The sequence below is a fragment of the Pundamilia nyererei genome, unplaced genomic scaffold (genome assembly GCF_000239375.1).
Source record: "Pundamilia nyererei isolate P.nyererei 1_Seehausen unplaced genomic scaffold, PunNye1.0 scaffold00093, whole genome shotgun sequence".
Classification (NCBI taxonomy): Eukaryota; Metazoa; Chordata; class Actinopteri; order Cichliformes; family Cichlidae; genus Pundamilia; species Pundamilia nyererei.
Genome location: NW_005187494.1, coordinates 2165892 through 2185666, shown reverse-complemented (window position 1 = coordinate 2185666; position 19775 = coordinate 2165892). Strand labels below are relative to the sequence as shown.

Genomic DNA, 19775 nt, shown 5'->3' with positions numbered 1-19775 from the left:
CCGAGAAAAAAGACTTCGACAGTGAATTATGACATTTTTACGATACCTTCGGTATCAGAGCAATCCATTACTCGATTTTAGAGCACTCAGTAGTACATGGCAAACAGGAGCTCCTAACACAAAATTCGGCTTGCTTTATTTCCCAATTATAATGGGTTGTTGCTTAACTGACGAAAAATCATAATATGGTAGGTAGGTTCTGCATGCCCATGACGCAAATCTGGCAACACAGCTTCATCGTCTCGTTTCGATGTCTGAGGCGTTTCAGTTGTTTACTCGCAAACGGAACAACTTACGTTTCTTTATTGTTTAAATGTATCTTATTTTGACAGCTACTCTGTAGTCTTTCTTCTCCTTTTACAAGCTGATTGTTTATCGGAAGAACTTCATTTCCGCGTGATTTGATGTGTTGTTATGGCAACAGAGTCACCTCCTGCGTAGCATTCAAACAGCTGCAGCTAGTCCCGAGTTATTTTCCGTTTCGCACATTGTAGACGACCCGGAGTTACACGGCTATTATTGAAGTCATGGCTCAATACAGAGTAAGTATTTTTGGCCTTACTTTCTGTAGCTTTTATGTTTTACGTGGTACATTTAAAGTTTGTAAAACTAGCTAGCTAGCGTCATAACAACGTGACCCCTGCTCGCCAACACGGTGGAAGGCAGTGAAGGCACCATGGGCTGAAAACACTTCAGTGCAAGGAGTTTTTATATCGCTCTTTATGTCGGTGTATGAATGGGCTCCTAACTTGTGTGTCATCCAACTATTTGTCTTTTTCAGGCCTCTGAGTCGAAGCGGGAGCAATTTAGAAGGTACCTCGAAAAATCTGGAGTCCTCGACACCTTAACAAGCGGTAAATGGACCCCCCCCCCCCCCCCCGTTCAGCCTGGTGACATTAACGATAATGCATTCTGTTAAACAGTCTTTTAATTTGTTTTTACTGATATCCGTGCTCCCCCTCTTTCTTGCAGTTTTAGTTGCTCTTTATGAGGAGCCTGAGAAACCTAACAATGCACTGGAGTATCCTTTTCTCATTTTTGCAGCCTTACTACAACCTCAGGTGGTAACAATTAGTTTCTGATGTGGCTCTATCTTCAAAGCAAAAAAGATATGTCACACTTGTATGTTTCAGATCTACTGTTTTAATATTGGAAATGCAGGTTTTAAATTATTATTTCATTTATTGAGGGGAAAAAGTTATCCAGAATTATCAGGCCTTATGTGGAAAAAGTGATTCCCCCTAAACCTAATAACTGGTTTTGCCACCAGCAAGAACTGCAACTCTTTGGTATAACCAGTAACAAGTCTTTCACATCACTATGGATGAATTTTGGCTCACTCTTCTTTGCAAAACTATTTTACTTCAGCCACACTTTATTTTTTTTTATTGTTGTGTTTATTGTTTATTAGCTCGAATAGCCAGTTTAAGTCCAAACTTTGACTAGATAAAGCCTTCCAAAACTTTCATTATTATTTGAGTCATTAAGAAGTGGACATTCAGGTTATTTTTGTCCAATATTTGTTTGATCATGTGGAATATTTAAATGCAGCAAATATGTAAAAATAAGATCTGGAAGTTGGCAAATACTTTTTCACAAAATTTCACTCAATATAAACAGGTTTAGAGCTTAAACCACTGCATTTGAAATAAAATAGTTTATTATTTTTTTATTTATGGTATTATCAGTCTTAAAATGTTACGATTGCAGTCAAATCGATTATTTAAATGCACCGTTGTCCCCTGAAACCTTCAGATGGGCAATGAGGTGACTCCTGGTCCATTTAGAGATGAATGGCAGCCTTTAAGACTTTGAGTTTTAATTCACAATAAAAATCTTAACATCTCCAATTCTTCAGCTATGTAGATAGGGGAAATCAACTGCATCAAAATTCATCAATATGTTGATGCTCTGTGCATCTCGGTATACTGCAAGGATGTAGGCTAGACCAAATAATCACTCAGCTGTTTTATTGTGGAAAAGCCAGTTTCTTGTTATGGCAGCAGATTTAAAATCTAAGGGGTTTTTTGTAATCTGTTCATGGGGTTTGATTTATTCTGTGTTGTTCTTCACATGTTTAAATACTGCAGGATACTTGCAGTGGGTGAGTCTGTCACAGGCCAACAGTTCTTAAGCTAAGGAGTCATTCTCCTGCACCAGTCTCTCCAACCTACAAACTGGATCATCATTCTCCTGAATTAACATGCAGAACCGAGTTGGACCTTGTTCTGCTCTAATAAAATTAGATAGTATTGATGAGTAAAATTTCCATGCACTCGTTAACCTTAACCATGGCAACAGTTTCATAAAGCTTCATCTCGGGGCAGCTGGTCCAGAGCCAGCAGACACAGAGGCTCTTCGTACAGAGCTGGCTGACCTACAACAGAAGTGCAGCGAGCTCATGGAGGAGAACAAAGAGCTGAGGAGCAGGGTGAGCGTTTACAGATAATCACATGTCTATATTTGGTCTGGATTCTGTGACCTTTAACCTTCTCATTTTCCTCCTCATCTTCCAGCTGATGCAGTATGAACCATCGCCTGATGGGGAAGCAGCAGAGTAGAGGTTTTCTTTGCTTTTGTGGAGGAATAAAAAGAAAAATGTTACTAAAGCCTTGTTTGTATGTAAATGTTTATTAAACAATGGATGTACAGTGAATGCAAAATCACTGTTATTTTATTTTATTTTTTTTGTTGTATAACAAGAAGCTTTCTAAATTAAAAATGACATTTCAGCATCAGCCTTTCTCTGTCCTGAAGGTCCTTGATTTTGCTGATGGAAATTCTTCATTTGTTATTAAAGCTTCATCATGGATGAATTCAGATGCTGCGACTGACTGAAGTGTCTGGCTACAAAGGATCCTGCAGGAAGTAGTTACCAGAACATGTGTGCACTCTGGTTATTTCTTAGGTACATATACTTGCTAATAACAGGCCTAAAGTGTGGCAAGAAAATCACACTTTGATCTACACCACCACTCCCAGTCTGAACCATGACTTGAGGCATGTTGGTTCCATCTTTTTCTGTTTTTCTACACCAAATTCTAACCCTACCATCCAAATGGCATTGCAGTAATTTTTACTTATCAGACCAGGCAGGTTTGTTCCCGTATTCAGTTGTCTGATTTTGGTGAGTAAGTGAACTGTACCTTCAGTTTCCTGCTCTTCGTGGACAGGAGCGGCACACGATGTAGTCTTCTGCTGCTGTAGCACATTTGCTTCAAGCTTTGGTGCGTTCAGAGATGCTCTTTGTTGTAATGATTTGTTATTTCAATTACTGTTGTCATTTAATCTCAGGGAAGTCTGGCTGCTCCCAGTCAACAAATCATATTACCCAGAGAACAGCTGCTCATTGGGTATTCTCTGTTTTTCAAACCATTCTCTGTAAATCCTACAGATTTACTCACTTGTTGGCAGGAATTGGCTCACTTGTGTGGCAACAGTCTTGGAAACATCATTGTGGCTTATATGCATGTTATTTTCTAACCACTGTCATGTTTTGCTGCAAGTGAAATTTACTGCTGGAAAAGTCTTGAAGATATTTCATGTCAAACGTAACAAAACAGATGAGTCAAGTTGACTCCTTTGTTGCATAAAAATGATTGAAATCATAATTATGATGCAGAGGTGCAAAGTCAGTCTCCACCAGCCAGTGGGCCCGCTCAGTCTCACCCCTGACAAGTTAAAAGGCAAACTAAAATCCCCCCTTGTCAAAAGAAAAGAAAGAAATCTATAAAAGGCATTATGTTAATGAGGTAAATGATCCTAGTCAGTACTGTTATTTAAGTCGAGGTCAAAAGAGAGAAAACAACACTTGCTATGAACTCTCAGACAGTATAAAACATAGGCGCAGGTTCGAGGTCTGAAAAGGGAAGCCAATGCAGAAACGCTTTAAACCTGCATTCTTACTAATGTCTACCAGGGGGTGATTCCTGTGATTTCAAAAACAACCTGGGTCTCAAAGAAGTCAATGGGGAAGCAGCCCTCTGCCCTGAGCTCTGCAAACACTTTCTCAAATAGTTTATGGGTTAAGTCACTCCGTTTGGGTCATATTATTAAAACATTAAGTCAAAAAACAGGAAGTAAATGGATATTCTAATGAAGAAGGATTATCCAGGAAATCCTCATTGGTTTACCACTTGATAGCTTGTTAGCCACTGAGGATGCTACAGTTCCCTGCCCATCTTTTATACTGTCTGTGAATTACCTGCAAGCCTTTATTTTAATTGTAAATATGAAAAAATGCAAGGAGGTATTTTTGTAGTCTATTGATACTATATAGTGGAAAAGGGGTGGGATTAAATAAGCTTATGCTTCTTCCTGCTCCTTTTTGAACATGAACTTTATTTGGAGTTGTGGTTGCTCGTTTTCCTTTTGTTTTGCTTTGTTCATTTGTCTCTTTTAATTCTATTTTGTTGTACTTTTTCAACATGTTCAAAATAAAGATTCAATCAAATCAAATCAAAAAATGAAAGGTTAATAAAGCATTTGAGCAGATGTGTTTAGCGCACAGTGCACCACACAAACATAAAAGTCGGCATTTTCTTAAGTTGGTTTCTGAGACAAGGACCCATTCTTATCTGTGATAGCTAAGTTTAGCAATAATTCAGTGCTAGGTGCATGTTTCAGTTAAACAGTTCAGCGTGTGTGACCCTTCAGCCTTCATTTGACCATTAAAACATTTCAGAATAACTCATAAATCGACTTATCATCAAACATCATGAGGCCCCACTCAGTCATGTCAGCTGCTAACATAGCTTTATAGCTTGATTGTTTGAGGGTTGAAGCTCATTCTGAAAGCCTGAAACTGACCTGGAAATCTGAGAAAACAAGGCTGTGCATCCTAGTATGAATCCCTCTAAAAGGAAGAGTAGATGTTAGACTGCTTGTTTGTCATATGCTCTTTCTAAGACTGGAGAATGTCTCTGAAAAAATGGCACAAGCATAATCTCTGCAGGCTTTTTGTGATTGTCTCTTAAAGAAGTCTAAACTGTGAAAAAGGTGCAGTAATACAGTGTTTTAATGGCTTCTTCTAAGCAGTCCTCATATCTGTAAATCAGTCGGGGCTCGTCTGCTGCTGGCGCTGCTGGCAGCTGACACTCGCCGGTTTGGTGGGGAGGCGGCGGGACTATTGCTCTCCCGGCTGTGTCGAGATATAGAGCTCAGCTCCCCTGCAGAGTCCGGGCTCTGGGGTCTGCTCTGTCTCTTAATGTCTGACTTGGAGAGGATCCTTGCTCTGGGGCCGCCGCCGCTTCGTAGCTTCATGCTGTTGTTCCCGTTGTAGGAGTCTCCGCTGTCTGAGCCATTTCCCTCCACGACTGTGGAGCAGTTCCACGGTGGGGTGATCCTTCGTGTCTTCCTCGTGAAGCCTGACAGCGCTGTGCTGCAGGAGGCATCTGAAACAGGCAGGGTGGGGTACTCAGATCTTGCACGCTCCAGGTCCTCGTGATGTGGTGGGGATTGATCTTCTCGTTGCTCCTGTTTGTCTGAAGGAGGGGACCGCGTCTCACTGCTGGTATTGTTGGAGTTGTTGTTGTGCTCCGTGGGACTCGGGACTCCTTCCTTGCCCTCCTTTTGACTGTCCGGCTTTCCACCAGGGTCCCCTTGAATTGGGACGAAGGCGGAGGAGGCGTTGAGGAGAGGGTAGTTGGGTCCGTTGCCCTGTTTCTCCAGCAGTAACGTGTACCCGCTTGGTGCTGTGGGAATCGTACTCTTGCGTCCCACAGTCGTTCCCATGCAAACCTGATGCATCACTGAGTCCTTTTTTGACTTGCTGACATAATAATCGTCCAGGTCATCCTTCAGGTGTGGGTAGTAGTCCAGAATGCCCTTCTTAATCCTCTTGAAGCCCAGGTGCATGATCTCCAGCAGACTGAGGAAGAGAGAGATGCAGGCGATAGCTTGCATGAACATCATGAAAACAGTTTTCTCTGTTGGTCTTGAGACGAAGCAGTCCACCACGTTAGGACACGGCTCCCTCTCACACTTGTAAATGGTGCTCAGGCGGTTTCCATACAGGATGTATTGAACCGTCATAAAGCTGACCTCCACCACTGAGCGCGTAACAATGTGGGCCACATAGGTGCACAGCAGAGAGCCCCTCAGTGGTGCTTTGTTGAGCTTCCCCTGCTCCAGCTGCCTCATCTCCTTTTCAATCCTCTTCTTCACCTCTGTCAGCTCTGCATCCACTGCCTCCAGCTCCCGCCGGAGAGCCACTTTCTTGCAGTGGCGTTCCTTCTCCAGAGCCCGCAGCTGGTAGATGGCATGACCCATGTACACCAGGGAGGGCGAGGACACAAATATCACCTGGAGCACCCAGTAGCGGATGAGGGAAATAGGGAAGGCCTGGTCATAGCATACATTCCGGCACCCCGGCTGCTCGGTGTTGCAGATGAAGTCGGACTGCTCGTCATTCCAAACGTCTTCTGCGGCGACGCCCAGGACCAGCATTCGGAATATGAACAGGATGGTCAGCCAGATCTTGCCAACCATGGTGGAGTGGATATGCACCTCCTCCAAGATCCCACCAAGGAAGTTCCAGTCTCCCATTTTCTACTTTAGCAGCTCTGTAACAAAAAAAGAGAGAAAAACTCATTTATATACTAGGAGTTCAGTGTTTCTTCTAACCACTTGCACTGTGCACCTGTGATCTCACCTTCTCTCTGTCAGAATGAGAACCTTTCAACCTTCCTAAAGGACATTCAAAGCTCTTCTTTGGATCTTGGCTGCTTTTTTTATGTACTCCATAAACATGATCCCACACTGCTTCAGTAATGTTCCACTGTCTAGGGATGCTTTTACTGCATTGGCAGTGAAACAAAAAAGGAAGCCAATCAGATTCATCCCAGATGGTGTTGCATGATAGATCAAAATGTGAAGGTACTTTTCAGCAGATCCTTAACAACACCAGCTGAAATTAAGCCCCATGCATTGACAGCCCCCACCGTATTTTACAGATGCCAGTAGATCTTCACTGTTGTAGCTCTCTGTTGATAAGTGACAAAGATAAACTTTGAAAGCTCTTCAGAAAGTCTGGAGAATTACTGCCCAAGACCACTTTAAAATAATTGCAATAAGTCTGGCTACTTGTCATTTAAGGTGGGTAGTAAGCCACAGTTAAAACGAGACACACATCACATATGGGGCGGCTGCAGCTTAGGAGGTAGATGGAGGTCAAATATCCTTCGGCAAGATACTGAACCCCAAGTAAATATCAGAGTCTGTATGTGTGCGAACATGCTTGGATTAATAGCTGAATGAATGAATGAGTGAAGGGCATGTTGTATAAAGCTCCGGTACTCAGGTATAGTAGGAAAGCGCTGTATATGAAAAAATGGTAAATGGATGGATTCTTATATAATAATAATAATAATAATAATGGATTGGATTTATATAGTGCTTTTCTACTCTCCCGGAGTACTCAAAGCACTCTATACAACATGCCACATTCACCCATTCTCACAAGCACTCCCTCTAAACTGAGTGCTTTATAACTACATTCACACACATTCACACTCCGACGGATGCATCGAAGAGCAATTTGGGGTTAGTATCTTGCCCAAGGATACTTGACATGCAGATTGGAGGAGCCAGGGACTACTACTAATCGAACCACTAACCTTCCGATCAGTAGGTGACCTGCTTTACCTCCTGAGCTGCAGCTAATCCATCAACAAGTTTGAAGATTGCCCTCACATGCAACAGGATGCAGCGTTACAATCCTGAAAAGTACAAGTCCATGTAGCCCATTGGAAACAGAAGCTGATGTTTGCTTTTCACATGTGGTGAAATCACAGATGCACATGTGCCAGTGGTCAGAACAGGAATTTCATGGAACAAAAGGAGAAAACTGTGAAGGGGAACGCGGGTGTATTTAAAGGTTTTGCCTGTTTTTATGGATAGAGACGACCACTACTGACTAAGACTATCTTTAAAATGGTTTATTGATATTTTATATTATATCAAAGGAACAGAACATTAATTTAGAAGGTATAAAATTCATTCACATCATTTAGATGCTTATTTCAGTGCGAACCTGAACATTTGTCTGCTGCTTTTCATTTTGAGCATGAAAATAAGTCACTTTCTTTAAGGTTAGAAAAATTTCACTTATCATCTTTTCAATGTGTGATGTATTTACAATTTTTTGTGTAGTTGTTAATTAGCGAACAAGTTTAAAAAAAAAAGGATGCAAAGAAGCATATACCAGGTAACATCTGAGAATAACCTAATCCCAGAGAAGAGCTTCAATTGCTTTTTATTTTTAAATATTCAAAATTTACACGGCAAAGCTAGTTTTCAAAATGAGCTGAAACATAAGAAAAATGGCTTTAAAATGCTTGTTACATGCTGATACAGCAGTAATTATTTTATAGTGTGATTTAAGAAAAAATACAACACTGTTAGGTTACATTTCACTGCTGATGCTTTTAAATGTAATCATCATTCCTTCAGAATAAAAGCCCCAGCTTACTGAGTTACAACTAAACCACAGCCCAGCAGACACCATTTGAGACAGGAGTCTATTCACCACTATTTTGTGTCATCATTATAAAAACTTCCAGATAAATGAGTAAAACCAGACACAACCGATCATTTTAAATACAAATCAATAACTTAGCATTAACTCACCTTTTATCTTCCATATAAAAATGTAACCATAAAAGCCTTTTTGATGTAACGCTGCCGATTTCTGACCTATGAAAGCATTTTTTCTTTATTTTTCATCTCTTATCAAAGGTAAAATCTTCCCACTGGTAGAAATATAACTCCCTGCTGTTGGTCACGAACTGGGCAAAAACAAATGAGGCGAGCTGGCACTAACTCTTCTCGACTTATAGAGTGTGAAACACCATCAATCAATTCCGTGGCAATGGTCTGCTGCCATTTACCTCGCAGCAGTATGAATGGACGACCTGCCAGTTCCTGCGAGTCATCAGGGGTGAAATGTGCTCCAAAATATTTGGTTGTCTGTCGCCTATTTCTGGTTGAACCCAGAGGATCCTGGACTGGTTTGATCCTCTAAATTTAGATGAAAGCAGCACAGAACTGGGTGAACTGGGCTGGGCCTTGGTGGGAATATAGGTTCTGAGACGGCGCTCTCATTTTCTAAACAGTAGGATATTTTTGGATCTTACCCGAGGACAAAACAAACAAACAAACAAATGAATTGAAGACCGGTACTCCCAAAACTAGAGATATTAATTTTACAGAACCTCAATTCTACTTTATTCCAACAACAGATGTCACAATAGACAATAGAGAGCTTTACTACATGCGCCTCCATGTTTGTTTTTTCAGGCTAATTGTTTTCATGAATATTTGTTTGACTATTTACCAGAATATGTTTTTAAAATTGCACAAATTAATGAGGAATTCAAAGAAAAATCCTATCTTTTTCTTAATGCACCTTCATAGATGCATATCTATTCATTTTGTTTTCCTCCATGAAGGAACTTTGTAATTTGCAGAGTTTTTCTTGCATAATGGATTTCATCTGCTCCCTTTATGGGACCCCACAGTCCCTGCCTCCCTCTCACCCTGTCCCTAGTATCGTCCTCTGTCACTCCAACCCTCCTCCACCACACTCATGAATCTTCTCCTCCTCCTCACAACAGGTCTTGCTGCCATCTGGCAAGTCTTGCTTCTACTGACTGCTCATACCTCCAACTCTCCAGGTTCTCTAACACCTCTGAAGATCACAACGTCGTCTGCGAACAGACTCCTGCCTGACCTCATCTGTCAACCTGCCAATCATAAACTGTCTATTGTGCTTATCTATCAATCAACCAGAAAAAAAGATTTATTTGATTTATGTAGAGTAAAATGTACAACCAGTGTTTGTCTGGTTTATCTTTGTTTCCTATTTCTGCTACAGCAAGCAAATAATTCTTATAAAAATAAGGGTGTTCAAACATCAGGCTGTTATATTTAACCAGTGAAACAGTACACTGAATAGGCAGGTTGGTGGTGGTGTAAATCACAACAATGTGAGCCTGGGGTCATGTCCTGGTAATGATCATCTACGGTTCCAACCCTGCAGGCTGGAATATTTTCCCCTACATTCACACAGAACTTTTTAAGCTCTTCCAGGAGCCCCGCCTCACAACTAATTTCTTAACACATTAATTATTAAACATAGATGGCCGTGGCTCAGGTCATCTTTGAATCGGAAGGCTGGTGGTTTGAACCCAGCTGCTCTAGTCTGCATGTCAAAGTATCCTTGGGCAAGACACTGAACCCCGAGTATGTGTTTATGCTCCCAACCTGTTCACTGCAGTGTAAACAGAGAAAGTGCTTGTGTGATTGAGACATGTTTAAAGTATTCAAATAGAAATGTGTTATAGGAATCAGTCTGTTTACCAAATCTTCAGCCTTATACTGAAAATAAACCTGATCTTGAATATTGAACCCCCCTCATAGTTCACCTTAAATGATACTGGTGATGTAGCTGTTCAGTTCTGCTCAGATAGAAAAGCAGTAGAAACAATAAATGAAGCTCGATCTTCAGCCGTTACAGCTCATCTCTGTACATTTTGTGTGTGTGTGTTTTTTTTTTAGAAGGTGGCAGGTACAAAAAGTCCAAACAGGAGTTTTAGGGGTTTAAGGATAACTGACATCAGCTGGATTAAACTGACCAGGAGTGGCAGGGACTGAGAGAAACCCGTCTGATTACAGCATCATCGTGGTGCAGCCTCTTGTTTTTGTGATTATGCTCATGCTGGTGACTGCATGGTTGATAAGGACTTCCACCATCTGCAGCTTTATTCATCTGACTGATGCATTTTTCCAGTACAGCGATCAATGAGACACGTCCGATTTCATCCATGGCTGCCTCTTTGCTGAGAATCTAATTTCAGTTGTTCCATTAAAAGGAAATCGATGGACGGGGCCGTGCTCACAGACTGTCCTGCTCCGTTTTCCAGGCAGACGCTGGGGATCCACAGGACACCGAGGTCTCCGAGGAGGAGAAAACTCTGAATTGTGTTCAATAATGAACTTTGGTCAAGCAAGTACAAAAACAAGCCACGCAATGTTTTCTTTAACCGAAAGTTAACCATTTATTAATCAAAATAACAGTTTTTTTCCCTACTAAAGATAGAAGATAAGAATAAAACATGCAGCGACATGAGTTGTTCTGAAAAACACCGTCAAGTAAACCTGCTTCTCCTCAAAGAAACAACAACTTGGGGGGAAAACAGAAAAAAGGTTTAACTCTTACAGAAAACACCACAAAGAGAAAACAAATGACCGTATAGGTCAGCTTGTTGTTGACGTCTTTAACACTTTAGGGACCCCAGCATCACCTCTGTGCGTTTTAGCACCCGTGCTCATGTACTTGACTAAACTGCAGACGCACACCATCAGCTTTAATTCCTTTTCTTTCAAGAAGTTCTCGGTTTCTTCCATAAAACACATCTTTAAAAAAATCTTGAACACATTTATCTCATGGTGATGGTTTATCGCTGTCGAACAAATGTAAATTTAAAAAACAGCGGTGAAACTGGCTGACAGTAAAGTACCTAGTACATGATTAGTTATAAAACACACAAAGATGCATTTGGTTCACCTACAGACTCAATACTTCCTTAGAATACTGAATGTTAGGGATTGTTTAGCAAAAGTGGGTGCATAGGGTTTAGAAAACAAAAATCATCAGTAACTGGTTGTATATATAAAAAAGACTGGATATTCTTCCCGTCAGGCTGAGCGCAGAAACCGCTGAATCTTGCTCCTAAAGAGAAATATCACCGAACAACTTTATAAAACCAAGCCGAGGAGCTGCAGCGCTGTTCTTAAAATGGAATAGCGAAAACGAGCTTTCTACAAATGGACGTTACATTCATGGCAAACAAACACCTTTACTTAACAAAACTACCAGCTCTGCTCTGTCTGACAGAACCGGGGGAACGGGGTGGGGAGTGGGTTCTGCTTTAGCGTCCTCCTGTCTTGCGCCCGGCCCAGGACCGGGACCGAGAACGTGAGCGAGAGTGTGATCTCGACGCAGACTGGGACCTGGAGCGGGACGGGGAATGCGTCTGTCGGACTTCTTCCTCAACGTAGCGGGAGGTGGACGGCGGTTTGACGTTCTCTCGTGGAGATGCGGATCTGGAGCGGGATCGCTCTCTGGAGACTCTCCGGGGTCTCTGCTTGTATCTGAAGGCACACAAAGTAAAAGAGTGATACGTCACACTTTTAGATGCAGTGCAGATCAGATTTTACTTTCAACTGGCTGTGGGGTGACGTGATTGACTGTCTGGTCCTTATTTTTTCCGCCTCTTCTCTCATTAAAACTGAAAACTGATGAGTGTTAAATGTGGAATTTCCTCCTCGGAGCATAAGGATCATTAGGGTTACTCCCCAAGAGTCAAATTTGATGATATCCCATGAATTTCTAACTTGTGGGCACCGTTACAGATGAAATGACGCATATTAGATCTAACAATAACTGGTAGAACATGGATAACATGAACAGTAATGTATGTAAAGGAGGAAAAGACTGTGGGGTTCAATAATATCACCACATCAGTACAAAAGAGCTTAAAAACCAGTTCATGAAGCTACCAGTTTTCACCCAGCTGTGCTGCTGTGTGCGCCAAATGGTTTAAGACTGACACTGTCCAACAATTTGATGCTGACACACACAACATAGAGCCACGATGGCTGGACCACCTGGTTCCTTCTGTATTTTAAAATAAATAAACGCGTCACACCTTGCTTTACACCCAACCTGCATCTTTCAGTTCATCTGGACACGACAGTCTTCATTCTGCAGCTGTCTCTAAAACAAATGGCAGTCGATGAAAAAATAAGTAAATAAAGGACTCGTGTTAACTGCGATTATGGAAATGAGCAGCTGTCAACTGCAGAGAAACACTTTCTTCATTGAACTCATTTCATTTCTTTCCTTCGAGTCCTTCTACCATCTGGAGTCGCCTTTGCCGCTGTATGACAAAGCTGACGTCAAATTAACAAGCTGCTGTTTCTGCACCTCTCGATTTTTCCAACCTGGTGTGTTGTACCGCTGCAGCTGAACTGAGGACACAAGTGTTGTATTGTATTGTGGGTATTCCAGGGCATTTAGTCTCACGTTATCCTATTTGTCATTTAATGGTTGTTGGCAAAGAAAATCTACATTACTTCCACCTTCTGGTTGCAGTAGCACATTACAAAGATGGATTTTAGGAAGCAAAACAACAGACAGGCTACATCTGTGTAAATGTGGTCTTAGTCTATAAGAGAAGTTGTACCTGTCATCCTCGCGGCTCCTGCTTCTTCCTCTTCCATACACCCGTCCACGAGACCTAAGGAAAAATGAAAACGTTATTTTCCTTCTCACAAAGAACACTTGGGACCGACCGACTCTCTTCTGAGAGATTAACTCACTCTCGAGGACTCTCCGAACGTCTGCGGCGGCGATCGTAAGACGGGCTGCGCGACCTGTATCTTTCGTAACTGCGGCTGCGTGACCGCCGGCGCCGGCTGTCTCGATCGTAGTCGTCATACCGGGAGGATCTTCCTGGGGAACGCCGCTCCTTTGATTTCATCTGATTTGGTGCTGGTGAAAAAGAAGAGGAGGAAGAAGTGGTTAAAGCAGAAAACAATTAAAACCATGATGGTTGATGCTTAATTTTAAACACTTAACAAATCTGAAAACGTGATTTAAAAGGAACCCCGACTATGACGACGCATACTGCAGATTTCTTGGTTGTTAAAACGTTGAGGGGGAAGGGGGAATCCTTTCAGTCTCAGTTCGTGACTGTTGTTTATGTCACAGTGCAGTCTGGGTAATGATGCCTAACAGCTTGAACAAGAGTGTACTAATGTAAGGCTCATTGGGAAGCTTTTACTACACTGACTCGCCACAGTGGGTAGCTCCACATATTTAATTCAGCAGATTTTATACCGTTTGTCCTGATGCGACCACAAATGGATTTCTGTCTCCTCCTGGCATCAAACCGTGAATCTTTTGCATGTTAAATAAATGTGTGGAGCCACAGAACTGATGCAGGTTATTTGTTTTTGCCTGAGTGGCGACATGTATCATTCCAGATGAGACTGCAGCACACCTCAGCAGCTTAAGCCAGTGTGCTGATGTAACCGTTGGCTCATGCAACAACCAAAGCAGCTGAGCTGAAATGAGACCAGTGCAGATAAATTGCATGAATAACACTTATGCATTCTCACCAATTTACTCAGTAAATCTGCTTGTTTTCTATATTTTGAAAAGTTAACAGGACAATGTTAGAGTCGATTCTGATGTCTCCTTATAAATAAAAGGATAATTTCCAGTTGTTCTTCACACTGAGGAAAGCTTCCTAATACTAAACTGGTGTCAGATAAATTCAGTGTCTGCAGATGTTGAAAACAGAGTACCGGCATGTTGTTGGAAATGGGTCTAATTTTAAACGGCATGTTTCATGGGGAGGAGACCACCAGCTAAATATTAATAAATAATAAATAATCAGGGTTCCTTTTAAAGAGATAAAACCGAACTGGTCACACATTTTTCTATCATTGGAAGTCACAGATTAATATTTAAACCAACAGCAAAAATATTTCAAAGTGTTTGAATCTAATTCAGACACAAAAACCAGACACTTACTCTTCCTGTCGCCCTGTGCAAACTGGATTTCAATCTGGCGACCACAGACCCACTTCCTGTCCAGGCTGTGAAGAGCATCTTCGGCATCACGCACGTCCTCAAATATGCTGAGTGGTTAAGGTTTCTGTTTCTTTCTCTTTTTTTAAGGCCTCACAAATTTAAAGAAATGTTTTTTTTCTCCTAAACAAATAAAAGGCTTCTCAAGAAAAATAACCATGCACTTCATAAACGTTTACTTTAGTTAAATTTGTGAGGCCCAGTTTACCATGTAAAAACATTTATAAAAAGACACCGTTTACATTACTGTAAGACAGGTGAGAAAACAACACAAACACGCTCAGCTGACTGCTTTTTTTTTTTTTTTTTTTAAGGGATAAAAGATGAAGCAAGCTCTTCTCAAACACATCATCTAACTGTCTGAGGGATCACGACAGTGACTATATATAAAAAAATAAAAATCAAACACAATAAGACTGGATTAAATCGTCATCAGTGTCACAGGGAAAGCTGATTTTGGTGTCATGTCAAATTTGTGGATGGGAGGATACAAAATAATTCAGACTTGTTACCTTTGCCCATGCTTGACTTTGAACTTCATCTTGATCTTTACACTCTTTAACCGACTCCCACAGAGACTCGGGGGTTTCCTGCTTGCTTTCTCCTCTTAAACCTCTTTTTCTTTTCCCCATTCTTTGCCGCCATATCCAAATCCAAGCTTTGTCTCCGTTCCCTTTTTCCTCTTCATGCTTTACTTTCTCTTTTCAACCTTTTCCCTCCCTCTGATCCTGCAGGTCTGTGTGTCTTTACAGCTACTCTATATGGGTCTTTGTAACTCTTTGTGGCCGGTTTCCACAACTGGACGCGTTTACATTTTCTGAAGCAATAACAGAGAAATATGCGTGTTAGATATTCAATCAGATTATGTGCAAAAAGAAAATGCATCACAAAAAATAAATTAATAAAAATCTTCTCTGCCGAAAGGAAATTTAAATAATTTGTTAGCAGCAGCATACACAGTTAAAAGTCATTGGGAAAGGATATTGAATGTATGCAAATCCTCTTGGCTGACGTGTATAGAAGTCAAGTGGGATGTAGACATCTACTATCGGCCCATAGCGGCCAAACTCACGCCGCAAATCCTCAGGCCTGAACACCGTAAATACAAGTATAACTCAACTGACCATCACGGGCATCTCTACCTACATCATCAACCAGTGGCAACAGCTGGAAGAGCAGCTGCTGAATAAAGGGACAGTTCACCTCAGAGTACATTTTGTTTCCTCTTACCTGGAGGGTGATCCACCTGTTAAAAGAGCTCAAAGACAATTTGTATCCCAGCAGGACTGTTTTTAAACAGAGCAGGTGGCAAACACTGAGGAGCTCTTTTAGGCATTTTTAAAATCTATTTATTTATTAATCAGCCAAGAAACGAGAGGCCTGGATGACAAAGCAGGATTTGGGTAACTTCCGTATTACGAAGGTGTCTCACGTTAACCCAGCTGATGGTAACTAACCTGCCCCACAGTACATTAAGTTCCGATATCAGAGAGCAGTGAAATCAACAGCCTGTATTTTTTGCTCATGATTCAATTGTGGTCACATAATCAGCCCATTTTCCATCCATCCCCTTTGAATATAAGACTTCCTGATCATATATCAAATACAACTTCAGGGTTTTCCCTTCATACAAATGCTTTTAATGTCACTCAGAGAGCTTCTCACCTTCAAAGAAAGAAAAATATACCAAAACTGTCATTAAAATATAAAGCATTTGAACCATGTTGTGGATGTAATTTACTCAAGTACAAAATACCCTCTGTTTTATCAAGTGACCTCAATTAACAGGAAACTGGTTTTCTCTTCTTGTGGCCTATATATGTGCACAGTCATTGCAAAAATGAAAAACACTCAACTTGTGCACATAAAGCTTAAAAATGTTAATTTGGTTAAGAAACAATCTTTTATTTTGTGTCCAGATAAGATTTTGTCCTTGTATGTAAAGCATTTTTAGTCGACTGGTCTTTTCTCCAAGGCAAAAGCCACCAAGGCTCACGGGTATTGTAATTTTTAGAAGTTTCATTGCCTAGTATCTTTCTCACTCATGTATATATCTTTCTACGTAGCACTCATAAGTCTTATTCTCATGTATATATCTCATGTATATCTCATGCACATATCTTTCTTTCTACATAGCACTTTAATTCTTATTGTTTGCACTGAAGCACCGCAGCAATTTCCTAATGTTGTAAACCTCAACATCTGGCAATAAACCCCATTCTGATTCTGATTCTAGTAGTCCATTGTTTTTTTTCTGCGTTTAAACAAATAAAAAAAATCTTTAGTAAAATAATCTGGGAAATGTTTAGAAAATAGGGGCAAAAAAGCTCCTCACAGTTTGCCACACTCTTCAGGTGAACTATCCCTTTAAAATATCCACACTTTTTAATATTAACATGCAATTCATGTTAATGTCATTGGTGTAGCACTGACACATAAACAGTTACAAGGCCGTCCACAGATGCAAATGTAAAATTGAAGAAATTAAGGAAATTAAGTTCAGGTCACAGTGTCAGTGAGATTAAAATCAGCTTCAACATCCATGTCAAACAGAGTTAATCAGTTGTGAAAGAGGTCAGTGATACTTATTTTGGTTTGTGTTGTTAATAGTTTTGGAGATGTTCATGTTTAAAATATTGCCTCAGATTGCAATGTGTTTATAAAGCCTGAAAGTGGTTGGACTGACCTTTAATTTTCAATATATGCGTTAAAACATCACAGCAATCATTGCATATGCCCAAACTTTGGACCATACATTTTTTGGGCAATTCTAAGATGATTGAGAACAAAATGTTGATGATTTCTGATCGATTTACCCATTTCACTCTGCTTTTAAATACTAGTGCAAAACTTTAACTAGTTATTAACACATCTAGCAAGTTTAGTATTTTTAAAACCAAGTTAAACCAACCCTGTGTTGTCAGATTACATTAACACTGAGACTAAACCTAGATATAACAACAACAATGAAATATGATAATAACAAATACATGAGGAAACCATTACAGGTACAGATTAATTCACAAGCTACACATACAAAATTAAAACGAGCTTTCATTTGCGATCGTGTATTCTGAGGTCAGTATTTTGGCAGTTTAAATGAGAATTTCTGTGCTAATCACATTTAAATATACAAACTTAAATCAGCAAACAGACCTCAGATTGTAACTAATCAATTAACCACGCGTGTTTAAAATTGATAACGGCCAACAAACATTAGGTTAACGTTAGCCGAGGCCATTAATTTTTGCCCCTTCATATTAAATCCACATTGTAGGGTTTCTTGCCTCCTTTAAAATCTTTCAAAGTTTCACGGAGCTGTTTACCAGCTTTCGTTAGCCAGTTAGCTTTGATAGCTTGACTGTAAACATGAAAAAGTTCGCGTCTAAAGAGCAACACAGACGTTAACAATGTTTATAAAACCACAACAAAGACATATATGGCCAATATAACGTAACGTAGATTTGAAATGCGGCGCTGCTCCCGGTCAGCGTTACCCTTTCAGTTTGCACGTTGAGGCCTACCTTGCCTACCAGGCTAACTTAACTAGCTACAATTAACACGAGTTAACTCGTAGACGAGTAGCGGCTTCTTTACGAGGACTCACCTGGACTCATCAGAGATGTTCCTGACAAACAAAGACGTGTTTGGAGGCCTCATGTATCTGGCCATAAAGTTACACTCACGTAGCAGAAGGATGTTTTCTTTTAGAGGGAAAACGAAAGGCTGCGAAGGGGGAAAAATTAGCAACGCATGCGCACTCAAAAGGCGCCTTCCTGCTTCTTCTTCGTTTACACGAAAGCGTGCACTTAAAAATCCCCACAGCGCCCTCTACAATCAGAATACTGCCTTACAGTAAATAACGATACGAGTTTTATAGTGTTTGCACATTTTATTTTATTAACTTCAGCTTTATTTATTTAGTTATAAGTTAACTCCGTTCATCTTCAGATGAGGAATTCTGAGAGGGATCCATGAGCTGGCCGGTCAGACACGTTTGCTCCTGCTGGTGAAGGTTATAGAGCCAGCAGTGATAGTCTAGATATAAACAGTAAGCAGACACATTAGGAGAACGTGGATGATTCACATTCATAGCAGTTTTAAGAAGAATTAGAGCCACCCACCTCAATCATTTCATCCCCTTGAATCTCTCTGACTGAGGTAAACTTGTCATTTTCAGCTATCAGCTTCCCGTTCTCCTCTCTGACAATGCACTAACCAGGAACAAAATCATTGTTGTAGTCAATAACAATTAAATATTAAAAGGTAAATAAATAGCAGAGATACGTCTCCTGCTTACTGTGCCTGCATAAATCACATCATTCATTTCTGCACTGCTCCTTCCAATATTAATTTAAAATTCACAAAACTCTAAAAACTCAAATGTGTTGAGCATGAGGTCCCTGAACTACCTTAAACTTCCTTCCATCCACAGTTGTTATTTCTGACTCTTTTCCCAGGCTGAACGAGTGGACTTTGGTGCAGGCTGGAGTCTTCACGGTGCAGGTGAAGTCTTTGCCGTTCTGCTCTATGATGATCACCGGTTTCACTTCCTTACGCATTTTAATAATCATTTGAGGTGCACCTGGAAAGTATAAATACAAAAAAAACATTTAATATATTCAGGAAATAAATAATCCTTTAGTTTTTAAAATATCTTACCTATGGATTTGAGAAACTCCTCAAGGTTTTCCTCAGAATAAACTTTCCAGGTGCCGTTGAAGTTCATGTTTGCTGCAGAGGATGTTGTCACAGTCTCATCACACGCTGCTGGTTGGCACGCTGGGGATTTCAAACTCCCTGTTATTTCTTTAATTGTCTTTCCACTGAGGGGCCTCAGTAGCCTGAACTCATCCATTAGTCCTTATTACAGTATGTCCTTTTTAATCCTGACATCTTTAAAGTATTCTCGCAGCCAGGCAGCGACACAGGTAGAGTCTGCTCCACCTTTTTTTGACTCCTTCTACTACCTGCACAGTTTGAATCAAACAAAATCAGCAGTAAGAAACTTTTTTTAAAGACAGGAATTAAAGCTTCCCCTTATGATTTCAACAATTTTTTTATTTTTGCAAAATAAACATATAACAATATGTATTATAAAGAACATTACAACTGG

At 40.5% G+C, this 19775-nt stretch overlaps 4 protein-coding genes across 4 annotated transcripts; 1 reads left to right on the top strand and 3 right to left on the bottom strand.

Moving 5' to 3' along the window:
* Positions 1-15: 15 nt before the first annotated feature.
* Positions 16-2609, top strand: mycbp (MYC binding protein). The gene is made up of 5 exons (XM_005739802.1): positions 16-542; positions 782-854; positions 973-1021; positions 2302-2431; positions 2517-2609. Exons 1-5 carry the CDS (start codon positions 528-530, stop codon positions 2559-2561), a joined length of 312 nt encoding a protein of 103 aa, XP_005739859.1. The 5' UTR covers positions 16-527; the 3' UTR covers positions 2562-2609.
* Positions 2610-4484: 1875 nt separating this feature from the next.
* Positions 4485-8783, bottom strand: gja9b (gap junction protein alpha 9b). Its single transcript, XM_005739801.2, has 2 exons — positions 8629-8783; positions 4485-6563 (listed from the first exon to the last, which is right to left on the bottom strand). The coding sequence occupies exon 2, from the start codon at positions 6544-6546 to the stop codon at positions 5041-5043; it is 1506 nt and encodes a 501-aa protein (XP_005739858.1). The 5' UTR covers positions 6547-6563; positions 8629-8783; the 3' UTR covers positions 4485-5040.
* Positions 8784-11032: 2249 nt separating this feature from the next.
* Positions 11033-18459, bottom strand: srsf10b (serine and arginine rich splicing factor 10b). Its single transcript, XM_005739800.1, has 6 exons — positions 18267-18459; positions 15644-15748; positions 14603-14706; positions 13384-13555; positions 13248-13301; positions 11033-12153 (listed from the first exon to the last, which is right to left on the bottom strand). The coding sequence occupies exons 1-6, from the start codon at positions 18329-18331 to the stop codon at positions 11931-11933; spliced, it is 723 nt and encodes a 240-aa protein (XP_005739857.1). The 5' UTR covers positions 18332-18459; the 3' UTR covers positions 11033-11930.
* A 91-nt stretch (positions 18460-18550) lies between these two features.
* Positions 18551-19388, bottom strand: fabp10b (fatty acid binding protein 10b, liver basic). Its single transcript, XM_005739799.1, has 4 exons — positions 19322-19388; positions 19072-19244; positions 18784-18873; positions 18551-18697 (listed from the first exon to the last, which is right to left on the bottom strand). Exons 1-4 carry the CDS (start codon positions 19386-19388, stop codon positions 18647-18649), a joined length of 381 nt encoding a protein of 126 aa, XP_005739856.1. The 3' UTR covers positions 18551-18646.
* Between the last annotated feature and the right edge of the window lie 387 nt (positions 19389-19775).